Source organism: Nasonia vitripennis, assembly GCF_009193385.2.
Source record: "Nasonia vitripennis strain AsymCx chromosome 3 unlocalized genomic scaffold, Nvit_psr_1.1 chr3_random0004, whole genome shotgun sequence".
Taxonomy (NCBI): domain Eukaryota; kingdom Metazoa; phylum Arthropoda; class Insecta; order Hymenoptera; family Pteromalidae; genus Nasonia; species Nasonia vitripennis.
The window spans coordinates 3,054,988-3,078,056 of record NW_022279623.1 but is presented as its reverse complement, the minus strand read 5'-3'; the positions used below and the strand labels follow the sequence as shown (position 1 = coordinate 3,078,056).

The following is a 23,069-nucleotide window of genomic DNA, read 5'->3' as shown; positions in this document are numbered from 1 at the left end:
TTTACGAAGGTTATACTATATTAAATTAGTGCGTTATGTATTCATAAATATATTGATTTATCGAATGCTATATAGAAATGTTTTTCTCTTCTCCGATATCATTGAAACGAAACTTGTGACTTGCAACGTGCAAAGAACTAATAGGAGTATTTCATCGGATAACTGGAATTCTATCACTGCACATACATACATTGATTAAACATTGATTTCTACTATCAATTTAAGTAAAATTTTCTTAATATCTTTATCACTTGGTTTAAAAGTACAGAATCCGCTAAAAACATTTCCATCCCGGAAGATAGGCGAAAAACCCACGCGTACAGATCCGTCATTTCTTACCATTATGCCGAACTTGCGAGCGCGAAAGCTCTCGCGAGCTTTATCCATACATGCAATCCGTAGTTTTACGCGAGGAGATGCACACAGGAACAAGAGAAGCTTGCGCATTAGAAAGTCCGTTCTCGCTCGCGCGCCTACTATTCCTTCGGCCACCTGCTCTATGTTAAAGACTCGCGGAATAATGGGCCGCGCGGCCTTGGCCCCTTGGGCGCGTCTCCCCGCCTACATCTAGAAAACTCCATGGTTTTCTCTCTTCCCACGCGGCGTTTCGAATTTTAGAGCCACCGCAGCCTCGCGCACTTTTCACTGCGCGCATCACGCGTCATTTCTCAACTGTCGTCGAGCCGTGCGATAAAGGGCGCGCGCTCTGTGTCATGGTCGAGGTGCGCCCCTTTGCAGCTGTACGTGCTATCCTTTGACCAGTAATACTGGAATTCCGAGGCGAGCTTTCATTATTTCGACCTTCGATCGAGATCGGTATTATGCTGCTGGTTTGCTATACCGTAGAGCCAGGGCTTTATTCGATTGGCTTATCGTTCTTGTCTCCAGAGCTGCGAATTCGATGCAGTGTGTATGGCACTGTATACGAATATGTGGGACGCTCGCAACAAGTGGTGGAAAAAGCTCGAGTGCTCTCTCCTTGGCGCTATTTACGAAGAACGTTCCGAGAAAGAGTTTATTTATTTTGCGTTATTATTGTTGAGGCTTTGTAGGAAATGCTGTCTTGTCCTAATGACAGAATAAATAAGTAAATGCGTCCGTGTGTTCATTTTCGCGATGAGAATACTGTGAATTTCAACGCTGAAAAAGGTGATTACATACACTAAAAAGTATTTGGGTTTCGGTCGTTATCGCAATAGTTTCCGGTGTTCATATCGCGCCATGCTCAGTTTCCTTATCAAGTATCACATTGCTGGTTAATTAGTGTCACGAATACTAATTAACCGTCGCCCGAATCAGTCGGAAGATAAATAGCAGAAACCATTGTACGAAAATAATTCAACTATGTGAACGTATAAAAATGAAAAAAGTTAAATCAGCCAAGCATCATGCTCTACTTATTTTTGACTGGACTGGCAGAGTTTTACCAAATGAGCGTTACCCTCGCAGCAGAGCCAAACCGGTGATTTCAATCCTCAACTCGCTTGAAACCAAGAACTACCATTATCACCAACTCGAAGTCGAATGCCAACCGCGCTAAGCTCCATTCACAGCACATGAAAGTCAATGTACACTCCATCGTTGTTCTCCCGCAGCCATTTCTCCGTCTCTTGGGTCTTATACATCACGTCCGAGTCTACAGACAACTATCAATCGTCGCGACTTAATAAGTTGGAAATCCTTGAAACTAGCCGACCATCGACGCGAAGGACTTCGCCGATGCTCCCATTCTTTCTCTCTATCCCTTGTAGTTCGGTTCTCTCTCTCTCTCTCTCTCTCTCTCTCTCTCTCTCTCTCTCTCTCTCTCTCCGTCGACTTTTATTGCACATTATCAAGTGCAGAGAAGGACTTGTGCTTATCGAGATGTAACCCAAGGGGGGATGAGGTGGCTAGAGGTCACGGACGTGTCGACGCGCACAATCCGCATTCCAGTCGATATGCATGTATGTGTATGGATAATGTGCACCGCAGCCACCGCCGCTGCCACCACTGGCACGTGTATTTATCGGTGCATTAAGCTATCCCCCGAGCTCAGTGCTTCACCGATGTTTATCCTATGCGAGGAGACTTTGCGGAGAACTCCGGGAAAGGAGATCATTCGCTTCGTTTTATATGCGTCGTATAGATGCCACTTGACGCTAGAGCGAGTTGGTGCTTGGAATAATTTTAGATGATTTGCCGGTGACCTTATTTTGCGTATGTTATTTGCATTTCGAGCGTAACGCGTCGTTAATTTTAAATTGCATGAAAATACAATTTCAGAGTGCAGTTACAGAAGTAACGTCTTTATCGTATCTAAAGGAGGACTACGTTTTCTATTCAAGATAAGATGGACGATTTACTTACAATCATTTTTACTTTGCTAGTTATCCGAAGCTTTGTATTGGACTATTCCTTACCGAACGGACCTTGGGTAGTGCAAAAAACGAGAACGCAGTATTCGAATTTGATGCACAAAGGATTTTGGATGAATTGAATGCTTCGCGTGGGAATGCACTTGTTTTATTTGAGTTTTCAAAGGCTTGTTTAACTCTGTTATACCTCAAAAACTGTACCAATTTTCGGTTCATCGATTGTTTGCTGCACTAGTACCGCTGGGAAAAATTCAGTTATAGGCTCTTTTTGCTCGATTTAACATTTTTCCAGAAATTAACAGGCGAAATAAACAGTTTAGATGCTTTACATTTTTTTCGAGCTCGCAAAGCCCGTTAACTCAATATTTTTCTTACGAAAGAATAACACTTAAAACTCGTACGCCTCACGCTAATATACTCATTAAAAAGTTCAACTGTTGAAGTGCATTCATCAAAATAATTTGCACCGACTTTATTACAACACTTCTGTGGTAACATCATTTCGCAGAAGACCCACACTTTAGAAATATTTCCTAATTAATATTACCAGGAAGCTGGATATGATCAAAATCATCATCACCATAAAAGGTTTAGATATGCAATAAAATATTCCATATAATTACATAAACTCAACAATACTGAAATTTATTAAGCGCCTCAATCCAAAAGTATAATTCCAATGCCAATTCGCAATAGTCGAGAAAGAGCAGAGTACGCAGATCTTGATTATTAAGCGCGCGCAAGCCAATCGCCTTCATAATCTTGATGAAATTCATAAGATCCTGAGGAGAGGCACTCTCGCTTATACGCACTCGACGAATCGCTCATAAGCAGCAGAACCGCAACTGGCTTCTTTCTCCTCCTCGTCTTCTCCATTATGAGAGCAGGCAACTTCTCCCGGGACTCGAACAATCGATCGATCATCCTCAGAGAAGCGGCAACAGTCCCGGCTAAATTCGTCGGCAGTTTTCGAGTGCTCGTAGGCAGCGGCTTCAAAGCTACTGGCTGAACTGTCTAGGACGTTGTCGGTTTGTAGCTGCTGAATAAAGCCAAGTGTTGTGCTCATCTCCTCGCTGTAATCCGGCTCACCTGGTCTGCCTTCGGGATTCCTCTTGAACAGATATTCAGCCTGCAACATACGCCCGTTAGTATGTCCAATGAGGCGGAAGAAGGGGAGAAAGGTGTAAAGCTTTCTGATTTGCTATTGCGTGACGGGAGAACATTATCAGAGCTTTATTGATATTATCTGCGTATTGAATAATCTCACTCTCTTATTTTATTATGGCGAATGACGTATTTTTACACAACATAAAATCAACAGGAATTCCTTAAGGAATTTTTCTTATAAACAGAGCTGTTGAGCATTTATGAAAGGAAAAGTTTTTGCACGAATCTCTGCACGAAGATTAGCGCATCATCGACCTCATCAGTACTCGAAAGATAAACGTGCCGGAAAATATTCCGACTTAACGATCGAGTGGATACAAATGGGAAAAAAGCTCGCTGCGCTTTAAATCGGTCCATTGACTGGTTGCCTTATTCTATATGAGCGACTCATTCGAGTGAGCAATTTGCATATCAATGGCTTCATCGAAGGCCTTCTGTATTTGGAGAAAGAACTATGCGATGCCCGAAATGAAGGAATGTTCATTCACGCGAAAAAAGATAGAAGAGAAAATCCTTTGTGTATACACGAGAATCCTCGCTATTCGAATATTGCTACCTATATTATCAAAGTGCAAGACTTGCGATTTTCTTCCACCGATGTGAATACAACTGTGAGAAAAAAGTAATTTTGCAGTCGGAACTCTATTCGCTTTTTTTTTGCAAATAACCTACTTCACCTTAAAACTTTCTGAACACGAATTCAGAGTATTTGTTCAAGAGTAGTCTGCTGTTTAACAAAGTTACAAGTTTCGATTAAAAAAGTTGTAATCGCAATACACTATAAAAAAAAGAATTTCCGAATAGCGCGTTCGATTGTTTGATTAAATTTCTAAAGTTGTAAATAATAAGATTTGAATGATCGCTACAAATATGAGCTCGTGCTGTGAAATAAATGAAAAAAAGCGATATGCGCAAGCTTAAAATGAATAACGAAGTAGCTACTAAGTTATTGCTCGGAGCGCTTTTTTCTCCAACTCGAATCAGAACGACAAAAGTTAAACCGCAGCATGGAAGTGCACGAGAAAGCGTTTATTGTATTGCAAAGAGAGCGCGCGAAATGGCTAGCAAACTTTCCACGCATCTAATTTTCACGCAGAGGACAATAAGCATCGCTGCAGACCTTGGCAATATAGGGCACTCCACTTTTATTATTCCTTCTGTTTGTGCCATAAGCAGCATTCACCCTGCGTTTGCTTGCATTAATGCTGACCGTTCTAAATACTTCAGTGATTGTGAAAATTGAGGCCGGTCATAATAATACGAAGAATGGGATCACGGTTTTTTACAATAAAAATGTTATACTGGCATAAGAATCCTTTAACGAAACATAGTGATGATGAACCGACCTCTTTAAAATATGCAGTTATTCGTCTTTACGAACGCATTGTTGCAAGCATTGGTCTAGTAATTCATGTAATAAACTCTAAATGTCTAACAACATCATGGTGAGAAGTTTCACGTTATTGCTTATATCTGCGCATGAAATTCCACGCTACGCAATTCAACCCTTTGACGCATCTCATCATTCCCAGCTTTTCAACGTTTCACGCAATTTCGACTCGAGTTATAACTTTACGAAAACACTGCCAATTAACACTAGCATAGCAACATTGTTGACTTTTAATGGATCGTATGCATGTGACGATCTTATTCAGTACACCTGAACGAAAGTTTGTTGACGAAAAGCTTGATTGAAATTTTTCAATGCCTGGATGACCAAATGCCCTTGTCTCCGGTTTAAAAATATAGGTGTATATTTTTTTACTTTGTTATATGAAAGTCATAAAGTTTACTGCAAGGCTTTTATTTTAGATGATTTTTAGCTTTTTTCTCCAGTGTTTATAAGAACGTAAAAATTTTACAACGTTTACGAGTTATCATATGAATGTAAAAGCTCTGACGTAATCAATACTACATTATTTGCTGGTGAAAAAAATTGAATGGGTTAAAAAATTTCTCGAATTTAAAGAATGCGTACATACATAATTTTAATTATATTTTATGTAATTGTAAATCCTTTCTCTAATATTTATCATCAAAAAGAAAATTACTTAATACAGATTGACGAGATATTATATAGAGCATCTGCATAAAATCATTGTGAATTCAATCCGACACACTAAGAATGTATCTTGATATATTGTTTATGAAGGGCTTTTTAGTTTTATACGTCATTTGATATTTTACGGTATCTCGTTCAATACCCATAAAGTGAGCTTGCAATACATTTTTTAATGCGTAAATCTTTGAAGTATAAGGGGAGAAGAAAAGGTGAATAATCGTATTATCCGAGCTTCCTTTACTACAAGGTCGCTCTAAACAAAGTACTAAATTTAAAAAGCCCGATACCCATCCTAACCTAACACTTCGAATCTATAAGTAAGGCCTTGAAATTCAAAGTTCGCTGACCCGAATCAATTCTTCGTTCAGCGTGAAAAATGTTGGCTGTATCAGACTCAATCTATCTCACGTTTATCCATTTTCCCATACGTATTATGCAAAGGGCATTGGAAAATAAACGTATCACTTCCTCAATATTCTAAAATCATGTGTAACAGGATAATTATTTCTCTTTGCATTTGAAAATAATGTAGTTTAAAGATATTATTGTCAAATAAATATAAATTGAGATACAGATAAATAGTCTATTCTGAATTGTCTAATGTTATCAATAGAAGAGAACCTTATTGTGGAGTATTTTAATTACTAATTTTAGGCCAGTACTCCTTTCGTCCAGAACTAAGTAAAATTCAGAATGATGCAAATCGATTACCTAGGAATATCAAGTTTAGAAAGTTCTGTTACAGGCATCTGCTCAGAATTGAGAACTACTTTGGGAGCGAGTATAAGCAAGCTGAGAAATGGTACGAGGGCGCTACATAAGTGATGAGAAAGAAACTTCTGCACAACACGGCCCCTCCTTCATTCAAGTTCATTTCTTATTTTTTCCATGGTCTTATACTAAAGAGAACGAAAAGAAGAGAAGTTGCAAATTGACGGTAATACGCATACCTACACGTAATTATTTCGCAGACGTGGCGTGGAAAAGTTTGGCGTTATCTTGATGGATGGGATTGCAATTACAACTGAAATATACTGAAATACTTCGACCATGCTGTACAAATTAGAAATTGTATCGATCAATTTCCTTATTTCATAATAGAACATTGTCATACTAATAATTTTATTGATTTCTGTTACGTTTATATAGAGATTCGTTTTTAAAATGGATAGATGTTATGTAAACTTGCGCTGAAAAAATTGCAGGTAAAGAGCTCTAGTGCTCTTGAACCTGATTGTTACCCTCGCTTCGCTAGAGCAAACTTATCTCTTACGATCAAGTTCATATCCTTCGTGCACTAGTTGCGTAGTACCTTATATAGGAACTGAGAGCAAATATTATGACAAAGCATTCCCAAACAGTTAACAACAATTTGCATAAATAAACAAGCTTTACTGCTGCTCGATTCTATTCAACAATGTTGATTAAAAAAACTTTAACTTTACATTAATTATAGAATTTAAGTCGGCACGTGCTGCTCCTTGTATATTCTGCACCAATAACTGCACTGCAGGTATTATAAGAAAAGGAGACATGAATTTCAGATGAACGGTTCCTTGAAGCTGACTGTTTATCCTCCTTTCCACTTAATAGTCTACAAAGCTTCTCATCAAAATCAAATACCCCCCGAGATAATTTTCTACTCCTTGTTGAATACGTTTTTTAGGCACGAACGCGACACGGAAGTGCCTTATAGTTTTGTCATCGAAAAATGTGTGAGATGCGATATCTCACGCAATTTTCGACCGATCAGGCTGAAATTTTGGGAGGAGTCTCCTCTTGCACAAACCTAAAAACTAATTTTTTTTTTATCCCGATCGTCTACGTTTTTTTTTAAATGCGGGCACAATTTGTTCAATTTTTACGTATTTTTTAAATAAAAATTTTGGTGTTACACGATTATCTCAGAGAAAGAGACTTTGTGTGCGAACTCCCCTCATAATAGTAAGGTGCCAAATTTATTTTGGGCTCGATCCTGCATGTATACGCAGAATGCGGTCACATCCAAAAATCGCTAAAAACGGTTTTTTGATGGCTCTAACTGGAATTCTATGCATTCTACAAAAAAAAAGTTATATAGAAAAGTTGTAGATCTCGAAGAAATACAACTTTTTCTTATTTACACTTAAGCGTGAAAATGCTTTTAATTCGAGTTAACAGGCCAAAATCGATTTTTTTATAGCAATAAACCAGTATTCATCATAAAACTTTGAGGCTATACATTATACATAAAAACCTTAAATATAAAAGTTGTAGATATTTTAAAAACACAACTTTTTACCGTGACAAACATTTTTTCAAAACGCTTATACATAAACAACAACCCTAGAAGCGATTTTTGGTACATATAATTGAATAACAATTTCGGTGTGGCGAAGTGCGAGCGTCGGCGGTCGTTCCTTACATGCAAAACGCCAAGCCACTGTGGCCGTAAGGCCACGTGTGGCGCGCTAGTTTATTGACATAGTTGACGTTATCGATGGATTTCAATTATCGCGGTGACTCTTTAGAAATGGAGTTAATCTATCGATAACAAAAACAGACAAGCAAGTAAACAGGGGATAATCAAGTAAAAGTTTCTATCTGCCACAGTGATTGATCGATCGTTTTAAGGGTACTTTTTTCTATAACGTTATCGTAAAGTATAGGGCTTTTTTCCACAGCAGATAACTGTAGGGGCGTAGTGTATTGTATTATTGTTGATAAAACAAATATATTATTTATTAAAACAATGCATGGAGAAAATACAGTGACACTAATTTGCTAGTTTTTATGAAACTTTATGTTGATTGCAAAAACTTTATACTTACGAGATAATCGATAGGTTCGTCTGGTCTTAATTTAGCAACTTCGATGAGACCTTCAGTTAAAGTCGGGAATACATATTTAGCAAGATAATCACGTAAAGGTTCAGCCAGAATACATAGACGCTCCTCCTCTTCCTGTTTTAATTTTTCCAGTAACGTCGTCTGCAAAGTATTTTTTTTACTTTACAAGTCAAGAATCAAGTGGCATTAAACCTAAGTGATGAAATAGTTTACCCTGATGATATTAATAACGTTTATTTTAAGGTTCATCACTGTTTTGCCAATAATTTTATAAGATCGAAGGGGTTTATGGTGTACCTCTATGAAAGAGCCTTGAGAAAAACGATAGCACGTGGATGACACAGCAATACAAGGTGCTCTATCTTTAACGCGCTTTGAAAAGAAAAAGCTCGTGATATCGATTTTCATTGTAGTCGTACATAGACCTCGAACTCCCTTTTTAATGAAATATTGGATTTTCCGCCTGCCTAAGGGCATGTCAGAATTTTTCTTCGTTAACTCGAGGGTTAGGGGATTATCATAAAAATTGTATGCATCGTAACAAAGTATTTCTTTGCGTAATGATAAAGTCGAGCATTGATTGAATTGATATTATTATGTGATATCAAGAATTCGAATGTGTCCAATATGCAAACAATAGACCGATGGTAAAATATTCAATAGAATTATAAAAAAATTAATTAAACAACTGAGGAAACATTGTTCTATGTACATTTTTCAGGCTATTTATATATACAACATTGACGTCTTGTTATTCTATTTCGGTGCGCAGTTAAATTCCATTGGTAGACGCAGCATAAATATTGTATCGTATATCGACCTTTCATTAAAATGGAAATAGAGCTTATTTCGTTAGACCACATCAATAAAAGAGGTACGGAAGAAAGTGCGAGTCATGGGTCACTCGAGTTCAAGTATACTTCGAGTAGAGGTTTCGGTCGAAAAGAACTGTTCAACTGGAAAGAGATCCTTGCAAAGGGCGCAGTCGTATAAGAGCAGCTAAAAAAGCCGAAATCCATACCACTTAGCTACGTCACGGTCGTGAAGCTAGAACTATGGAGTTAATGGCCAATATTTCTATTTAATTTATCACTCGAAAATTGATCATTCATATCGATGCTACTTTTAATTATTTTCTGAAGAGTCGCATAACAGAGCATATAGTAAAGTAGATGTGGAATTCACGTACTCAATATTGCTGAATTTCCTATAAAGGTTTATCGATTTTGTACTCATTTACAATATGTTCGCTATTTACATAGTCATGCATATTTCGTAACATCAAAAGAATTTCTCAGAGGCAACGCAAATCTCCTAACGGCGCATTTACAAATGCGCAAAACTGTTCTAAAAAGTCTCCAATTTCTACGGAAAAACGTTCTCTCACCCACTGGAAGGCTCGTCTCTCGCGTTCGCAATGACGCTCGGTAATATTTCTTTCGCGTTCAGCTGCTGCCAGGGCTGCGTCTGCTTCCGCTCGCCTTCTTTCCTCCTCGATTTCCTCCTGGCTTGCCCCTGTAAATACTCACGATAAGTGGGAGGAACGGTATTAGCTTGAAAAATTCTCATTGCTTTGCTTATTACTCTTTAATTCGAAGGATAAGCGAATGTGAGAAATTAAACGAGAGGAATAAAACCGATGATGCTCGACTCAAGGTCGATTCGAAGCGCGCAGCAGCATAGCCGTTTTCACGAAAAATTATTCTTATAACACGCGCATTATTTTTGCGGAGGGTGTGAGAGCGGCGAAGGATGAGTGGGGATTTGCGAGGAGGAGAAAAGCGCATTAGTTGAGATTTCAGAGGAGTATCGATTGTACTTCACGAAGCTATGGGATTCGAATTTTGGAGTACAATTTCCAATTGCGTTGATCGATTGTTCGAATGTATGACGTCGGATCGTTAATCTCCGCCTGCTTTATACGCATCTGGATTCTCGGAATTCTGGAGTTGAGTATTGTGTATTGTTAAGCCCGAAATGCAACAATGAAGAACAAACTTTGGCGTGCGTGGATTTCCAAATTACTCTAGAGAACAATTCAGCATTTCATGCAGTTAGCATTGATTTCAAATAACGCTGAATTGAATATTTATACAGAGAATACTTTTAAAGAAATGTAAATATTTTATTTTTTAGAAGCAATATCGGATTCCCTTTGAGAAAACGGACTTGAAAATCCAGCTCAAGTCTTCTTACAATTTCAAGCTGTTCAAACAAAAGGCTTAGGTCAAAGCACGCTCGTGCGTGATCGTCTGGCTAAAGCCCCCTTTTGAAAAAGCAATTTTCCTCACCGTAGTTGCGCGTCGGTCCGATCACGCTCAGACAATATCGAAAGGTCGACAGCATCTGTGGACTCTCATCCTTCTCAATATCCAAGACGACGGGGTGAATCTCGAGCTCGTCAAACAACTGCAGCGGTGTATTCTCGTCGTCGTTTTTTTCTCTAAACTCGATCGAAGATGACAACAACAACATCAGCAACGGATTTAGGGTGTGGATCAGAATACAAATACAAGATGAAACACATGGGGAGAGACGCGTGGTTTCGGTTATACTCGACAAATATTGATTTTGTCATAAAATTACCATCCCTTACGCGCGCGCTTAATTTTCGCGGCCCCTCCCCTGCGATGGCGCTATTTGTGTTTGCTTTTGAATGCAAATTCAAGAAATAGTTAACACGTGCCAGTTTCATTCAGCGACTCTTTATTATCATTTACTCAGCTTGAAACATAAAAGTATTAACTGTGCACATTTCAGAATTGGAGTTCGTTAAGTTGACTTATTACAGATAAATGGATGAAAGGGTGATCCCTGGTAGAAAATTAACGAGTGAAAACCGTTAAAAAGTTAAGTTTAGTTGACCCTTATTATCAAATTTGAATGTAAAAAATAAAGCAAAATGTTGCTAATATTTTAGTGACGCGTGTCTATTATACCAACACAGTATTATTTTTAAGTTAAAAATTGTTTTTTCCTTTTTTTTCTTGCATTAAAACGTTTGCATGTTTTATTACAAATATTTGGATTTTTCACGATTGCAAGATATTTTTCTATAATTTCTGGATTGTAACAGTCATTTGACAAATTTCAAGCAAATGTTCTGTTTTATCTTGAGTTAATGTGTATATCTATGCATTTATAATGTTTAAACTCTTATTTATTTAAATTGTTAACCACAACTTAGCTAAGTGGCCCAAAACTTAGCCTATTAACCGTTAACGTTTCTACCAGGGATATGGTGGATTAATTAGCGGTTAACCTCATTAACTCGTAATTATAATATTGACGCATATTAATTATCATGTATATATTTTAAGGGAATGAGATTATATAAAGGCAAAATTAAGTGGTCACGATTCGCAATCAACGGTCATCTTTAATTGCGAAAATTGAGTTCAAAGTTTGTTCTCATTTTCTATGTAATTACATCTGACCTCGTAGGTAGTCAAGTCATGTTCGTTCCAAATACTGAGACACATAAAAAAATTGTCTGGCCGATAATTATAACGACCACAATGACAAGTTCACAAACCCCTTAAAAGTGGGTGATCATCTTTTTGTAATAAATATCAATTATTCATTTCAGTCAATAAATCACCTATAGAGCTGCAATCGGCGTAACATGTGCTCCTCGGTATAGTGAGTATTTAATAAGTCCCTTTCGGGCAAATTAATCACTCGCTCCATGAGGAAATCGTCGCTCGCATCTAGTACGATGACGAGATCCGGCATGACTGTGCTTCCTTCTTCCGCGTTCTCTTGTAACACCCCTGAACTCGAGGCAGAGACGATATCTTCTTCCTCGTAATTCTCAAAATCCGCGTCGAGGTCGTCAGCTTTGCCAAATAAGAGCTTCGCCTGCTCCAGTGTTTTCGGATAGCCATCGATGACGTAGCCCTGATTCTGACACTCTTTAGACCAAAGCTTCACTCTGAAAATCCTGCGGAAAAAAATAAGCTGTTTTCTGTGCTTTACTCAAACGAAATGTTTACGTTTCCTTGATACTTTTATTGGATTCAGCATCAACAGTATTATTTAGAATTTAAATCAACTTATTACGATTGTTAATAATAGTTTCAATGTTATGGAGTTTCGTTTTAATGATAAACGTTGACATTGCAAAACGATGGACTTAAAGGTGATTTTGAATTCGCGATAGACGAGAAAGCGGTACTGGTAATGAAAGATAACAACTTTGTCAGTACGTCGTCGTCGAGCCTGCCGTTATTCTCACTAAGTCCACTGCGGATTTCATCTAGGAACTTCTGAATTTTTTCCACGGCACCTGCGACGTTATCTTCTTCTGCCACGTCGTCTACATCGGAATCCTCATTTTCCTCCGTAATTTCTTCTTTCATCTTGTTCAAATCCCTGATTTGATCGTCCTGCATAAAAAGTCGAAGTTCACGAGTACTTCCCATTCGACATTGGTATAATATTAAAAAAAAAAAAAAAAAAAAAAAAAATAGCGATATTCGTCAATTTGAAATATTAGTATGCAGGATGCTTAGAATTAAAATTTTAAATAATGACAATCGCGTTCGCTTTTATTTTGAACTTTTCCCCTCTCGATTGCTCAATATCCAATTTATTAACCCTGACAAAAAATGAACCTGAAATTAAATAAATTCTCCTCTTAATCAACGTGCACGCGCAAATACTCGCTAAGTAGACAGAGCCGTAGTATACAGTCATAATAAGAATCCCTCCCGAGACTAATTCGATGAACGGAGCCAGGAAAATTACATCCTTCGTATACGAAAATCCATATATAAAGGGACACACATATACGCACACACACGCGCACACATACACGTCGAACTCACTAATTGCTGAATCGTGTCGGCGATGAGCCTCTTGAGTAATATATAATGAAGTCGATAATGCCGGGCGAGTGCGCGCGCTATCATTGTTTTGCCGGAGGCTGGCGGCCCAAGGACAATCAGTCGCAGAGGGCGCAGATTCCGCGCGGCCCGGTACTCCTCGACGACATGTTCGATTCTCGCGGAGAAGCCCGAGTCCGGTTCCAGCCATTCCATGTGGCTGGAGCTTTTAAGAAGGTAAGCTGGTCGGACGTCAAGATCAACGGTAATTGCGTCCAAGACGCGCGGTGTCAAGTCGGAATACGAAAGTGCAGCCTCCTTTGCCGGTATCGATTTCACCTTACCCGTAGAGAGGCTCTTACTGATGGCCTGCAACAGGAGCGATTTTAATGAGGAGCTATATCTCAGCCTTGATGAAGCTTCGCTGTTTGCAGACGCTTCAAGCGGCTTTGCCAAACTCAAATAGATGCTCGAGATTGGGAAAATTAATGCAATTACATGGCAATTTATTTATTCATTTGGGTATTTGAATTTCGCGTGTATTATACCAAGAAAGCAAAATTAACATGCAACGTTTTGAAGTGGATGCATCGAATAACTGAATGTTTTTATTATAATTAGAAGCGTTTAATTATGTAATTTGGACATAAGACAACCTTTTCTAATGCGATAAAAAATCTAGAACATATTATACTACGAAGTCTTGCTGTCATAAATTCAAAATTGTTGAAAATACATTTATTCAAATCTCTTTTAAGTCATTCGTATAGGCAGCTTGCAAAGTAAACGGATTCGGTATAGTTTAAAAATCTTACCGTAATCAAATTTTTTTGAGTGGTTGGCTCTTTGTCGACGGCAACAATGTAACGCAACTTTGGCCACTTTCTTATAATTGCATAAACTGCTCTGTGCTTGAAAATAATAAAATTATTATATTTCAATCAAGTTCAATTTGAATTCAGAAAATCATCTCACAATTTAGAAATAAACTGCAATTAAAAATGCTTTTAAGTTACTAAATGGTGTAATATATAAATAAATAAGATTGTAAATACAAACTACAAACAGTGCTCAAAAAATCATGAAATCAATAAAAAAATTGTCGGATTAAAAAATTCGTGAAAATTCCTATGAGCCATCTATCTTTGCTAGCCAAAGACTATATATTGAGATCTGGAACGTTCGTGTGGCAAGGACAAGACCAGTCCATCACTGTTTTGGTGATTTTATTTAAACATCCACAGCGAATATTTTGTTTGCTTATTATTAATTTGATAAGAAAGTCGCTTTAAAATTGTTTTTGTTCATAATTATGGCCATCAGCAGCGGAATACGGTGATTCTCTCATGTTCTAATTAACTTCTTATTCAGCAATTACACATACAGTCATGGTCATACATTTTAGTGTAATAACAATGAAGAAAAAATTCTCTACGTTAGCAGCGTGCGAGCACTTGGTATCGTCGAGCCAGAGCAGTGCAAAACAGTTTTGGACAAGTCTTTCCTTCATCGCCTAAGCTTTCCGATTATCTAGTCTCTGGCCAGCGAAGATAGGTGGCGCATAGGCATTTTTGTCTTCGTAACATATCCCCTTATAATTAATTATCTATGTGCAGAATACATATATAACGATGTATTTCCTGTGACAAAACAGCCTTGTAGAGTCTACTACTTGGGCTGCTGATGCTATAACTGAAGTGATAGTAGTCAACACATAAATTAGTACAATATTGTGTAGCCCTATTGATTTTTTAACCATAATTTTTCAATGTTATGGATTTTATGTATACCTACTTGCGTCATTCCCAAAGCAATAAAACTAAGTGAATTCGAACGCTTGAATAAACACACTACGAAAGTCTATACGTTTGCATATACTGAAGATTAGAAACAACGTCAAAGCCGCAATTCCGAGCAAGTCGTTGCTTAATAATATCTACGAGTAACCCACAAAGATATACGAAAGCAGCGGGCCAGCTTATAGATCCTGTCGCTGATGGTGAAGCATCGAGGCATAAAATTACCCTTACGAGGCCAAGTCGCGCACGTGCAACAGTGGAACCAGATTCTCGCCGTCACCCACGAGCGGCAGACTCTGCTCGTTGGACCAGGCGAGCTTGAATGCGTAGTGCAGGTCGGCCTCCTCCTCGCCGTACGTCACGCCGACGGACAACACTAAGCCTCGCAGTAGATTAGAACGCCTCTGCGCGACATTGCGCTCGCACTCGATATGCTCTTTGAAGTTCGTCGGGGCTTTGCGTTTTCTGAAGTCCGCTTCGGTGAACGGCTTGGATGTGCGGGGCTTCGTTGTTGCCCATGTCATTATACTCGAAATCAAGATGAAGTGACGCACGCCCGGCTTCGTTCTGGAGCTCTCCTGTAGCTCTTGAATTTGCGCGAGCTCTGAGAAATTATTCGACTTATCAGTGCATGAAACTGTACTGGTTCTGGAATCGGGAATGATTGCGCTCTATCTATGGAGACTTGCTTCCAGAGGTGATGCTATGAACAGAATTTCAATATTCCTTCTGATGAGGCATGCAAGAAGTACGTAGTTGCGACAAATTGTCTCGCTGTCTTATGTGGAAATATATTGAATATTTGTGCATTTCTTTCGACGTTCCCGTGTCATCGCATAGCAACGTGATGAAGTAATGAAAAATTCATAACTTCGAATAGGAGCAATGTTTCGTTATAAAATTGCGAATATTATTTTTGATTAAAATAATGCATACCGTTGAAGACCCATATTGCCTCTGCAATTTGTGATTTATCTTGAGTGATGTCATAAATAACGAATCCGCATTCCATTATTTCTGACAAAAACTTTTCTCGGTTCACTTCAGGGCCTGGAATTATCTTAACATCTTCTTTTGAGTAATGCTGAAACTAGTTTTTGTTATCTTAAATCGCAATAATAAAAGTGATGATAAATCATATATAATTTTATTTTCCGATAATTTTTCTAAAATCTTTTTATAATGCTCCATAAGCATTGATAATCGTATGACTATCAGGCACCTCACAATTAATCATCAAATCCGAGTACCCGATTTAGAAAAGAAGCATCAAGCGCATGAAAAGCTACTATAAAAGAAGAGAATCAACGAGAAAAAAGCTCAGAGAGCTGTGAAATCAGACTTGATGCGAAGCTCATCGATCAAGCGTCCACTTGCCGAAGTAAAGCACCCCTTTCTCGGCAGCGTCCAGCATCAGCTGAGAAAAATCCCCTCGTGCTCTAAAAGCTCGAAACGTGGCTCTAAATAAAGTGGTCTCATTAATCTCCAAGCACAGGCGAGGCTGTATACACACTCGAGTATCCCCGGCGCGATGTTAATCAAAGCAAAGAGACAGTCGTTAAAAGTCTCGGAACAAGTAGAAGGCGCATATATAGATGTGTTATATAAGAAGAAGAGACACAAACCTCGTTGCCGGCCAATGCTGTGGCAATCAGCTCGAATTTCCTAGGAGCTTTCCCTTGCAGCGACTCGACCCGGAGTCGTGTCTTTGAGTCTTTGCCGACACCTGGATACTCCGTCGCATCCGTTACGTCGTTCTCTTCATCGATCTCATCGGCATCTCCGTCCTCTAGTTGCTCTGGTGAATAATCGACGGAGGGGCGAGGCTCGTTCTCGATTTCCGCGGGAACGTATGATCGTTCCAATAAGAGCTAAATATTCAATCTAATATAGATTTTCGATATTTCATATGATTTTCGTAAATAGCTGGAGCTCGGTTTAAACTCTAAAGAAGGCATTGCTTTAATTACTTTTCTTAGTATGTCAAAAGTGAGATTATGCTATATTCAATTCGAAACAGACGTATAAATATATTTTAAATTATAGTCCTTTGTTCTTGTGCATTATCAATGAATTCATTTGAATTACAAACTCAATAAAAGATTTGAAATAAAAGTTTAGTTCGTTAGTTGCATATACCGTGTATTGGAAAAAAGTTTGCTTCGAGCCGTGGATGATAACTAAAGTGTTCTTCCAATTCTTGCAAAGAAACGGAGATCAATTGGAAAATGAAAAATTAAAACACCGTATCGAGACAACGTATAAGCTTCAAATACGAAATTGCACGTATAATAATTCAGTTAAAGTAATTCAATATAAGCGTAAATAGGAAGAATGTTCAATACATCAAGCGAAGGACAATGAAAAGTCTGGACAATCCAAACAAGGAGAAGAATTGGGAAGAACAAAGAGTCTACGAAATGAAAGGGTACATTCATACTTCCCACAGAGGAGGAGAGGGAGGAGGATATTCCATGCAATAACTGTAATTGCGCAGATGCTAGCTCGTATTGTATTCACGTCAAAGCATAAACTCACATCCATCAGTTTGCCAGCGTGATAGCTGTCGATGTGATTTATAAAGACACGCCAGGGCAACACGTAACTAGACTCCTCTCCTTTAGGTGCGACTGCTATTGGGATGCCATCGCCGCCTACTCCATGATTGACGTCAGAAACGACGCCGCCGACCTTGGACCTTCGGGAGTCGAGCATTTGCTTTATTTTCTTCCTGCTTCGATGTCGGATTTTTATTTTTCCTTGGCTTATCCTCTTTTTTCACTCGCGTTTTTTTTCTCACCTGTACTTGCTCGATGAATTCCTAGAAAGGAAAGAGCCTCGGCAAAGTAATCAGTGCAAACTCGGGCTGATATTTTAATTCAGAGAGCAGAGCATTGGAAGCATCGATTTGACGTACTGCAAGTCGTGATAGGTGGTTGAAGAAACAGAACAAAGGATTCACTTTCTATATAGTTTTCTTTTTGGTTAATGTGATATTTTCCCTCTATGCTAGAGGTTAGTTTGTCATGGATACCGTGATTATCATTGTTTCGAAAAAATATATGTATATGTATAATGTACATTCCTTTTTTTATTTTACGTAAGGATTAAAAGACGCGTGTGAATAAGTTACTTAGTATGAATCATATTTTGAAATGTGCCTTCAAATATAAGTAAATAATGATTCAAAAATTAAAAAATGACATAAATATCCTACATATTACATTTATAAATGGTTAGGCGTCGCTCAAATTCGAATAAAATAGTTTTTTCTTTGATTACATAGAACTACGATTTATGTTTTACAGCTCTGAAACCAACGAAGCTCATGGCTAAATTTTAAAACCTGATAATAAACGGAGGATATCTACGGATATAGGTATGGCTGGCCTTGGAAATGTAAACTTTTTATAGTCAATCATGAGCAAAGATTGATGAATATGTTTGAATGTATCGTAACGACAAAGATTGAATTTTGCACATGATTTATTTAAAATATAATGTCGTAAATTATAGATATTTGCTTTGCTTATGATTGTTTGTGGTAGTCTAGATTTTTGTAGAAACGCACGAGATATTCATAAAAAATTACCTCTCTGAACTGAAAAAATTAAATATGTATAACATCACTATTTATTTATAATACATTTTTGGTTTTGAGTAAAGAGAAGAAATTTTTTACGTTTGAATATTTGCACTGTTTCCATTTCATCATTTTTAAGCTGCTGAATGAATGAATTGAAAGCATATTTTTAAGAGATTATTTCGGAAAGTGACTGCTCATACAAGACAAAGTCATGAAAGTCTCATATAGAAAAATTCATATCAATTTCAGGTCACGAGAAAATCCTGAGAATTTCGCAAATACCTATAACTCGCGTCTCATATCCCGAAAATTTCGTAGTAATTTTATTGCGACTCGGCCGAAATAATACATCAACGTCAATATTATACAAGATGGATGCAGCCCATAAAATAAAAGAGATCAAATCATCAAGCGTCGCCTTGAACCTTGATTGAACCTTTACCGACGAACTTTGCCCGGAGAATAAAAACGAGCGGGACATCTATTATACCCTCCGGGCTTCTACGAGACTTGCGACAGAGCCAGAGAGCGAAACAAGTATCCCGGAGAAATTTCGATAATGCCAGAGACGACAGGCCCTAAACTAATGCGTCTCCTATGCTCCGAGGCGTTTGTCATTGATTATTCGGCGTAACTGAGATTGGTGGAATGCGGAAATCGAGGACAAGGACGACCTGGGAACATTGTCGTGCGACGTAAAAGGAAGCACAGCCCGAGATAAACGCTGCGAGTTAATGAATATTTGCCGAGGTGATAAAGAAAGAAGTGACACTCCAAATGTCACTATAAACTCGAGCTAGCTCCAAATTGTGTATTTGAAGAATAGTCAATTTGAGGACTAGTCTCGAAAGAACCAGATGTCATCAAAGGAACCGTCGAAAATCGATGGAAGAACTTGACGCATTAAACGACTGATGTATTTGAGTAGTAAAAATGTTATGTGACTCAATATTACAAAGGTTTGCACTCGCTTTATAAATCAAATGAAGATGCTGGAAAAAGCGGTAAAAAATTTCCGTCGCTACGTCGGAGAGACTCTTTCTGCCCGCGGTTCTTTAAAGTTAAACGTGTTTAACCGTTTGAATTACCTCTTTCTGCCTGCTATGGATAGAATTGAGTTTCGCTTGTTAGCAAAACGAAACCACTTCACAATATAGTTAGTAAACAATTATTTCTGCCGAGTTTGAAAGGGGTACAAAAGCATACTAAAGGCACCAATACAAAACGTTATAGGATATAATTAAAACAAACAAAAATTTGCATCCAAGTCAAGGGTTGTTTTCGTGCTGAAATTCAGGGAAAACAAGCCAGAGCAATGTTGCAGTAATAACAAGTGATAAAAAGACAGGACGCGCGAGATTAACAAAAACAAGCGCAGGTCTAAACGTGGGAATCCAGCTAACACATCGCGCGCGAGAAAAATCAACCGAAATTCGGAGGAAGAATAAAAATAATAGTTGCAACCGCGCCACGTCGAGAGCTGCACACACAAATAAAACGCGGGAAAAAACAAGCGTCGAGGCAGGAAAATAAAGAGAAAGATAGATAAAAGGGAAAGGAGGATGCGGAGAGAAGGTCAGGGTCTCACACGTGAGAGACTGAAAATGGAGCAGAGGACTCCCAGATTGCAAGGGAGAGTATAGGATGACGCACGTGCGTTTCATCTTCGACATTCGTGGTAGTTCCGTTCGAGGTGTACACTTGCCTGCTATTATCTCATGTCGGATGTCGAAGCGCTTATGAACGTCCTGTCAATGGCTTGTCTATGTGAAACACTTGCCTGTGGACTTGATTAAAAGTCTCAGCCCCCTACGATGTCAACCCATACCAGTGATCGATTTACAGCTAATGGAAAAACAGCTACTTTGTAATCAAATTATCGTTTGCGATACTGGGTGTCCCAAGGGCTATTTTCCAGTGTTCAGGAAATGAAAGACCTTCGAATAATCTGTTTAATCACTGAACGACGCCCACGATGCTGTCTATTTGTACACTACACCTGCTGCATTCACAAAATGCTTCAGTGCTACTTCTTGCATCGCATTGGCTCTGTAGTCCTGAGAACCTTAAAATAGACGTAACAGAGAGCTGTTTGATATTGCTCGCTTCTCGTATTCCTTGAATAGAAGCTGAAAAAGCATCGTGAATAGAAACGCGGCCTTATATATATTTCCTTGGAGAAAATTAGAATCGAGAACCGTATACCTGCCCATATTTATTAAAACGGGGATAATATTTGACTAATGAAAATATTCATCATGTAGCTTATCATTCAGTATATTCAAGGTCGATAATTTTAATTTTAAAACTTATCCAGAGAATGTCATATTCTGATTTGAGTATAAAATATTATGATGTCCAAGGTATTGATGCTGCGTGTACACTGTCCGACTTTCAGGTCAACCTGTACATAACAGTCGCCTTTTTACGACGCATCAAACAACCTCTCAGTTTACTATCAACGATTTACACATCCAGAACGTAAATCCGACAACAGCAAAAAAAGTATCGCTCGATTTCATCCGCGGCTATCAACTAGATCGAAAAGTACATCGACATGGCTTCTATTTCCGCTTATTGCGCAGGCGCCTGCATGCGATATCGATACACGCATATTCGAAAAATACCGTATATGCCATATCTCGCGTGGCATGCGCTCGCGCTCTTATATATACGTGAAAAGGATAGCAGCGCGGCACGTAGCGGTGTACGAACGAGCCGAGTTCACGTGAGCTCACGCTTCACGCTGTCAGGTCTTCATTTATTTCCACTTCACCCGATGCCTGGAACATGTCGAGCAGTATCGGAGTCGACAATAAATAACAATGTATGTATACAGAGAAACGAAGCTCAATAACCGTGAGCTCTTTCAAAAGATTCCAAAAATGTCAAATAGCGTATGAACAACTTAATTCAGCAAGAGATGTCGTATATAAGACAAGACAGAGAATCATTCGCTTGTCGGGACAGGAAAATGTAAGGATTTCGAGAGAATAGAATGCTGACGAAGCAGGCACTAGACGCTTCTTTGTATAGCGTCCTTCACGCATTTTTTTTGCGAACAGCTGCAACTGATGTGGCAGCGTGAGAAGCGCGGGTATCTCTGTTTATCACAGAATGATCGTCAAAGGTGTTTCGCGGAAGCTCGTGCGGGATCAGAGGCGACGAATTTAATCGAGCGATTTTTTTCGAAAAAAAGATCTATAGATGGACCACTGCTGCAGCTGCTGCAGTGGCGGACAGGAATCAATAATATAGTAGAGGGACGAGGACGAATCCGACGCGGTTAGCGATATATAGAGACCGTATATGGCTACTGCAAGAAACGTTTTGCCTTCATAGTGTATGGGACTTTTCGAGTGTGGGGCGAAAGCGCTTACGCACTTTTGTGCTTTTGCCTTCTATAGTGAAGGCGTTTTTCGCTGGCGCGCTTTTTCGTGCTTTTCGACGTTTCCTTGCTACAACTCATACTTTCAAAGATATGAGTAGAGCTTCGGAGATCTTTTATGGAGATTATTTCTAGGTGTATCCAAGTAAAGCCAAAAAAGCAAATGTTTTCAAAATAATTATTTCAAATCTTAGAAATTTGTTTCCCTGGCAGAGCTTACACCAGAATTATTATGAAGTAGGTTTCCAGACAATAATAATAGCGAGGTGTCTTTGACAAATGATTTCCATATCCTGCGCACATATTTTGGGAAACGCCATCTCACTGCGCTGAGGGAATCAATTCAAAATTATAAATCGTCCCCCGTTACGCTGCATAAATTAATCAAGCCGGAGTAAACAATAACAAAAAGCATCAGCGCCAACATCCCACATCATTACTTACCCAGGCAGTCTCTGCATCGCCCCGAAACCTTAGCGAACGTACAGCATGTAGATATCACAAGGTCATTCGCTCGTTTGCGCGCGTGCTGCGATTTCATCCCTGTCTCGCTCCCTGTTCTCTCTCTCAGCGCACTCCTTGACTCTCCTGGGCATCAAAGGACCCTCTGGCTCTCGACAGGGGTTAATATTTGTTAATATATCTATACTTCGAAAGACCAGCAGTAGCAGCAGCGGAGTCAAGGACTAGCACGTACACCAGCGGCTGATTCTTTCGTTTCGCTTGGCCGACTAAGCTCTGGCGAGAAAATAATTCATGAAGAAGAAGAAGGAAAAAGAGGCTCTCGTGTATGAACCAATTTGGTCCACGGCGCAGAATGCCTCTCGTATCTTTTCCCCGCACTTCTGCTGGGGCAACAAACTCGCCATCTACGTCACCGATTCCCTTGGCTCTTTGTGCGCATAAAGCTCGAGGTGTACGGTCGTTTTGATGAATGCGCTTTTTCACTTATCTTTCTATCCTCGCGAGGAATTCATCGGAAAATTGATAAATTCTTTTCTCCAAAATTAATTTCAAACAGATTCGAAACGAAAGCCGCTTAAGTCCTTAGGCCTAAAA

General features: G+C 38.9%; 2 protein-coding genes across 5 annotated transcripts in view; one reads left to right on the top strand and one right to left on the bottom strand.

Moving 5' to 3' along the window:
• Positions 1-23,069, top strand: part of LOC100118851 (synaptotagmin 9) — a 43,079-nt gene that overhangs the window by 1,847 nt on the left and 18,163 nt on the right. Inside the window, exon 2 of one of the 4 annotated variants that reach the window (XM_016984709.3) lies at positions 18,345-18,415. The exons of the other annotated variants lie outside the window; for them this stretch is intronic. The gene's annotated coding sequence lies outside the window, so the exon portion shown is untranslated. The remainder of the gene's footprint in view (positions 1-18,344; positions 18,416-23,069) is intronic. 4 annotated transcript variants of the gene reach the window in all.
• On the bottom strand, positions 2,974-18,068 carry LOC100118813 (adenylate kinase 7-like). The gene is made up of 13 exons (XM_032601720.1): positions 17,837-18,068; positions 17,575-17,767; positions 16,662-16,907; positions 15,973-16,126; positions 15,268-15,640; positions 14,053-14,143; positions 13,241-13,606; positions 12,609-12,799; positions 12,013-12,354; positions 10,703-10,854; positions 9,799-9,926; positions 8,394-8,552; positions 2,974-3,483 (listed from the first exon to the last, which is right to left on the bottom strand). Exons 2-13 carry the CDS (start codon positions 17,749-17,751, stop codon positions 3,157-3,159), a joined length of 2,706 nt encoding a protein of 901 aa, XP_032457611.1. The 5' UTR covers positions 17,752-17,767; positions 17,837-18,068; the 3' UTR covers positions 2,974-3,156.